The sequence below is a fragment of the Rhinopithecus bieti genome, unplaced genomic scaffold (genome assembly GCF_001698545.2).
Source record: "Rhinopithecus bieti isolate Rb0 unplaced genomic scaffold, ASM169854v2 scaffold_17939, whole genome shotgun sequence".
Classification (NCBI taxonomy): Eukaryota; Metazoa; Chordata; class Mammalia; order Primates; family Cercopithecidae; genus Rhinopithecus; species Rhinopithecus bieti.
Window position 1 is genome coordinate 268141 of NW_016809446.1, and position 6960 is coordinate 275100.

General features: G+C 37.7%; 1 protein-coding gene across 3 annotated transcripts in view; it reads left to right on the forward strand.

Annotated features, from left to right (window-relative positions):
* Nucleotides 1-6960, forward strand: part of CCNYL1 (cyclin Y like 1) — a 45374-nt gene that overhangs the window by 20696 nt on the left and 17718 nt on the right. For 2 of the 3 annotated variants that reach the window (XM_017889414.1, XM_017889416.1), the window contains 2 exons: nt 2991-3091; nt 6134-6169. In XM_017889414.1, coding sequence (XP_017744903.1) covers nt 2991-3091; nt 6134-6169 — 137 coding nt within the window. The remainder of the gene's footprint in view (nt 1-2990; nt 3092-6133; nt 6170-6960) is intronic. The other variant, XM_017889415.1, reaches the window with a different exon arrangement.

A 6960-nucleotide genomic window follows, 5' to 3' on the forward strand; every position in this document is an offset into this window, starting at 1 on the left:
GTGGCCGGATCTCAGCTCACTGCAAGCTCCGCCTCCCGGGTTTTCACCATTCTCCTGCCTCAGCCTCCCGAGTGGCTGGGTCTACTGGCCCCGGCCCCCTCGCCCGGCTAGGTTTTTTTTTTTGTATTTTTTAGTAGAGACGGGGTTTCACCATGTTAGCCAGGATGGTCTCGATCTCCTGACCTCGTGATCCGCCTGTCTCGGCCTCCCAAAGTGCTGGGATTACAGGCTTGAGCCACCGCGCCCAGCCAGTATTTGTGTTTTATATTATTATGTTTGCCAGTTGAGGTTGTAAGTCAGCATTGGTAAGGCTTTAGCCTAAAATAAAGGAAATTGTTGAGTTTTCCAGCAAGATGATGGGGGAATTACTTGTTGCCAGCTATAATTGCTTTGCTCAGAAGCTTAATTCTGCCACCCTCTAGTCTCAAGAGATACAGGGATGCTCTTGATAACAAAAAATTTGGATAGTTGAAAGTTAGTGCTGTGTCTCATGCTACATATTGATTAGCAGAGAGGTTTCTTTTTTTTTTTTTTTGAGACCAAGTCTTGCTCCATCACCCAGACTGGAGTGCAGTGGTGCGATCTTGGCTCACTGCATCCTCCGCCTCCCAGGTTCAAGCCATTCTCCTGCCTCAGCCTCCCAAGTAGCTGGGATTATAGGAGCCCACCACCACATTTGGCTAATTTTTGTATTTTTAGTGGAGATAGGGTTTCTCCATGTTGGCCAGGCTGGTCTCGAGCTCCTGACCTCAGGTAATCCACCCTCCTTGGCCTCCCAAAGTGCTGGAATTACAGGTGTGAGCCACCGTGCCTGGCCCCACCTTCCACTTTGAATGAAAGTATTTGAATGAGTCAATTTTTATTTTTTATACTGTATTTGTTTTTTGAGACAATAAAAGTATATACATTAACACAGTTAATGTAAACTATATACATTAAATATAATAGCTTAAGAAACATGAGTTTAGATATAGTTGAAAATATTTCTAGCTTGAAGGAGAATTTGGTCCTTCAAATAGTAATACTTTTAAAATAGAATACCTGGGACTTTTGTTAGTAAGAATTAAGTGACTGCAGTAAAAACATCTGAAACAAAATGGTGTTACACTGTATGGATATTTCTGATTATTGGCTACTGGCAATTTTTTAATGCATGCACTTTTAAAAGCAACAACTAGACCTTCTCCCTGCCCTGTCTTTATGTATATGTGTGGGATACTGATGGAAGAGTGTGACAACGTGGTAAAAATTATCATTAATAGGAAGAAGGAAGGCTCATCTGAATTAGTTTTTTTTTTTTTTTTTTTAAGTGTTAAAATTATTAGTATTCTGTGGTTTAAAAAAATGCTGTTACTTTCAGCTATTCGATGACTGGGATTTGGTTACTGACCTTATTTTTAAGGAAGAGAATTGTCTTAATATAGTTCAGGCTGTTTCAGTATTTGACTGTTGCACTCTTCCCAAATAAATGGATACTTCTAAAGTGTTTTAAAGATGGTTTATTTTCTGGAGGGCTCAAAAAGTTCATGGTCACCTCCTTGATACAACTGCAGATAAATTCTACTAATTTGTGTCTATAGTAGCATTTACCTTCCAAATTGTAACTGATTTAAATAATTTGTCAAACACTTGTTGAACTTCTTAATTTGTCCCCATTTCTGTGCTCAGCAGCCAGGGGTATGAGGAGGAAGAGTCCTTCCTTCCCTGGAGAAGCTTCCCTTCTTTTTTTTTTTTTTTTTTTTTTTGAGACGGAGTCCCACTCTGTCGCCCTGGCTGGAGTGCAGTGGCGCAATCATGGTGGCTCCCTGCAACCTCCGCCTCCCAGGTTCAAGCAATTCTCCTGCCTCAGTCTCCTGAGTAGCTGGGATTACAGGTGCGCACTACCACACCCAGCTAATTTTTGTATTTTTAGTAGAGACGGGGTTTCACCATCTTGGCCAGGCTGGTCTCAAGCTCCTGACCTTGTGATCTGCCCGCATCAGCCTCCCAAAGTGCTAGGATTACAGGCATGAGCCACCACTCCCGGAGCAAGAAGCTTACTTTCTTATGAGGGGATACTCCACGAGCAATTGGTATCATGTAACAAGTGGTGAATTAGATGGATGAATGTACCAAAAGGGAAATGTTTTTTGGTGTGGCTGCTGGCAAAGGGATCCCAGAAGGTAGATGGGGCCAGACTTACTGGGATAAGGAGGAAGAACTAGGTATTCCAGGCAGAGCAGCATGAGTGAGGCAGGCAAGTGCCATGATGCCTGTCAAGTAACTTATAGAATAAAATTAATAACATTTTGAAATGGAGAGTGTTCTCTGAGGTTCTCATTTGAGTAATGTAATGGCAGTTTTATTTAAATATGAAGTGAAAGTTAAATTCCTAAAGTTGTTTTTGTCATCTGTTTTTTTGGAATATTAAAGTGATACTTTTTCTCCTCCACATAAGAAAACAGGCCCCCCTCTCGCTGTGGGTGATGGAGCAGCCCTGGCAGACAGAGCCTCTGACTGTGAAACACTTGTTTCTCATACTGTCTCCTGAACTAATACATTTAGTATTAGTAACTTAGTAAATGTAGTATTAGGCTTTCATTTACTGCAATAAAATGCTCTTTTGCAAATATGATTTAAGACATTACATTTTACTGTAGTAAATGAATAATAGAAAATCTCAGCTACTTTTATTGCTTAAGAGAAAACACAAATCTTATTGTAAACTTTTCCCATTAATTTATATAGGGAATGCATAACAGATGCTTGCCAGGTTTGATTATAGGTATCACAAGAGCAGCATTTTATAACCCATTCCTCAAAACACTGTCTGTGGGAGAGCCTCCACTGGGTTTCCCATAGAGCTGCACATGATACCACACTCAAGTCAGTTCATGGAGTGTAAGAAATATCTTTATGCTTTATCATTTGACATTTTAACCAAGGAAAAAACCACACTTTTATAGGTTTAACTTACTGTGACATTTTCTTCTATTTCCCTTCCCCTTCAGGTATCTCCAGGGCAGCTTACTAAAAAGTATAGCTCATGCTCAACAATATTTCTAGATGACAGCACAGTCAGCCAGCCTAATCTTAGAACCACAGTAAAATGGTGAGTACAACTAGGCTGCCAAGGGCTGAGTGACAGACCCCCTTTGCTAAAAGCATCCTCGCCATCCTCGGTAATTTCAGCCATTTGATTGTCCTTTTCAGCAATCAGTTTAAGAAATTGGTGTCAACTATATATTGATTTCAAGGACCTCAATATGAATTTTCATTTCCTGTTTTAATCTTAGGCTGCATGGTGGAAGGGAAAGCCAGTTAGTGAAGAAGCAATCCCAGCAAAGTGTAGCTATTTATTTAATGCATTTATGTTAAGACAGTGTTGAACATAATGTGAGAAGGAGAGGCGCTTTTTATTGGATGTTTCTGGAAAAACATTAGTTTGTTATGAGTTACAGGCCTAAAACAATGTGTACTGCTTTGGAAACTACTCTTGGAAGAAGGAACAGCTTGTCCTCTACTGGCACCACAGTGTATCTGCATTTAAATTTTCCCTGTCGTGCATGAGCACCTCTTGGGCACAATCTGAGATGCACTTTCAGAACACCCTAAGATGAACCTTTCAAGTTTATTTAAAAACCAACAACAACAACAAACAACTCCATTGGGGTTGTCAGGAAACTATTAACATCTTCGATTATGAGCGTTGATTTTCAGAACAGAGTTTGAGAAGTGCTACACTAGAATATTAATGTCCTTATCCCTAATTTTACTTTTCAGTCTAAAAACGTAACTAGCTTATAAACTTACTTGTTTCTAATGTACTAGCTTTTTTTTTTTAGTTAATTCAATTGTCAGTAACTTCTACTTTAAAAGCAAAAAATTTACACTCATATCATGTCACTTTCCTCTTTCCCTTATAACAGTAGTTGAAATTGAATTGTGTTTCAGCACAAACTGGACTCTGACTCTGTCTAAAGTCCTGAGCTTTGACACCTACTGAGTAATCATTGAATGTTTGTATTCAGCCAAGGTCCTAAATCCTTGAGTTAAAAAAACCAGTCCACTTTGGCTAGAGTCCCTGGCTTCTTTTGAATTCAAAAGATTCTGATGTTTCTGTAAGATTCAAAGTAGTTTTAAAGATTAACCTTGCTCAAACAAGTATAATAGATTTCATGCTTTTTTCCCCTATTTTAGTCTTAATTTTAGATGTCTACTTTGGGAAGTACAGTAAGTTTTCATTTGTTCTCAGTAAGTTTTAGAAATGATCATTTGGTATATTTCACTATTGGTTAAATAAAGGTTTCACTAGTAGGGCAAATTGACTTTTAGGAAAGATTTTGAAAAACGTTTATCATGGCTTAATAGTGCATTATTCTCATGGGATGGGTGAGCCATATCAGAATCACTTAAGTAACTTTTTTCAGACTGTATGTCTATAAACACATTCATCTCACCTCCACCTTCCCTTGATCTCTAGGCAGTCACAAGCCTTTTAGGAAAATGAAGAAGGCATGTGAGGCATAATTACACGGACAAGCACATCCCAGATGATTCTGATCTTAACCCTAACTCAGTTGTTCCCAAACTTTGCAGCACATAGGAATCATCACCAGGGGAACTTTAAAAACAACCCTCAGGCTGGGCACGGTGGCTCACACCTGTAATCCTAGCACTTTGGGAGGCCGAGATGGGTAGATTGCCTGAGCTCAGGAGTTCAAGACCAGCCTGGGCAACACGGTGAAACCCCGTCTCTACTAAAATACAAAAAAATTAGCCAGGCGTGGTGGCGTGCACCTGTAATCCCAGCTACTTGGGAGGCTGAGACAGGAGAATAGCTTGAATCCGGGAGGCGGAGGTTGCAGTGAGTCAAGATCGTGCCATTTTACTCCAACCTGGGCGACAGAGCGAGACTCCGTCTCAAAACAAAACACACAAAAAAACAACAAAAAACACTCCTCATATCCCAAGTCATACCCAATGCCAATTAAATCAGAATGTCTCAAGTTGGAAGTTAGGCAGTTTTTAAAGCTCCTCAGGTGATTGCAGTGTGCAGAAAGTTTGAGAACCACTGCTTAACTGAGTGCAGGAGGATGAACTCAGTTCTATTTGGTGGGACCTTGGGCAAGTCAGTTTTAAGCCTTGGTTCCCATATCTGTAAACTGGGTGTTGGATTAAATGTCATGTAAGGTTCTGTGGTCCTTTTCAGCATATAACTTGAAATTCTGTAATGTTAAAATCAATTTGGACATGAAACTGTTTGAAGCACTATAGAAGTATCCATCTTAGATGCTAATGTTATAGACTTTTTTAAAAAAGTGCTAACATTGTATAGACTTACTTTTAAAATTCAGATTTGCCTTCCCTCAATTATTTTGAGCCTCAGTTTAGAGACTGAGGGCAAATGGAAGCATATAACTTACCTAAGACAACTCCTTGTTTCCTGATACACAACATCTGTGGGTAATTTAGGACTACAGTAACATATATCTGAAAAGTCGTGTCTGTTCACTAATATTTAAACCAATGTGGAAATACTTGCCATTAATATTACACTTTGTAGTTTTATGCTGCATTGTTAGCACTGCTTATTTCAGGATAGCTATACCTATCATTGATTTTGTGTGCACTTATTTACTAATAAATTTTCTACTAATGATGCAGAATTGATCGTAAATGATTTTATTTGGTATAAAACACTTTTATTTCCTTTAAGGGGAAATAATGAAAATGGGTGAGTAGGTGATAGCTAATTAAATCAACTGAAATGCAGAGCCTAACAACTTAAAAAGCAAAAAATAAAAATAACCAAAAAACCAGTTTAAATTTAAGCATGTATACAAATAGGTAGAACTTGCATAAGATGAAAGGTTCTATGGGCAGAAGAGCAAATGGGGATATATGTAATTATTTATATATTATAATAGTCAACAAAAACATGTATTTTAACAGCATGTTACTTAGCATTTTGGTTCTTGTATTTTTTCTGAAAGGAACTGAAATAAGGGGAAAGTACCTATATGGTACTGTTCTGAACTAGAGGATTTCAGGGCCACTAGGAGGGTTCCTCCCTTCCCTCATTTAAAAAATGTCTTCAGACCTAACAAATGTTTAAATCAGTTATTAAGAATATTTTTTTTTCCTTTCACAGTGTGACCTTAGCAATATATTACCACATAAAGAACAGGTGAGCTCCTTTAAAACCTGTTTTGTTATTCCAGCTAATCACTTTGCATGATATCAAGTTCAGTATTAGGTCATAACTGTAGACATCATAAGCTGTAGAGTGCTATTACAGTATTGAACTGAATCATTTGTGGTTTTTCTGGTCCCCAAGACAGTTTTAACTATTAAATTACTGAGGATCCCAAAGAGTAATTGTTTGTGTTGGTTATATTGATATTTATTATATTAAAAATTGAAATTGAGAATTAAAAAAAAAACAACCTATATTTAGTTTTGGTTTCTCAACCTTGGCACTGTTAATATTTTGAGCTAGATAAGTCTTTGTTTCGGGGACTGTCCTGTGCATTGTAGAATATTTAACAGCTGTCCCAGGTTGTGACAACAAAAATATAAACCCTGACTGAGAACAATATTGTTAACACAAATAATATTTTTTCACGAAAAATAACTCTCTTCTACAACAACAAAGTTGAGTAAAATGTGTGTCATGTATTTATATTTTTGCAACTCTCTGGTGTCCAGCTTAATAGAAAACAGCTGGATTCTCATCTCTGTCTTTGTAATTAGTTTTTTTTTTTTTAATTTCAACTTTTATTTTAGATACAGTGAGTGCATGTGTAGGTGTATTACGTGACTAATATTGCACCCTGGTAGTGAGCTGTAATTTGTTTTGAAGAAGTGATAAGAAGATGACCTAGCCTCTTGCAAATACATAGTTGGTAAAGGTATATTTTTAAAGCTTTCAGATGGTTGTGGGTATTCTTTATTTTTTAATTTATTTTATTTATTTTT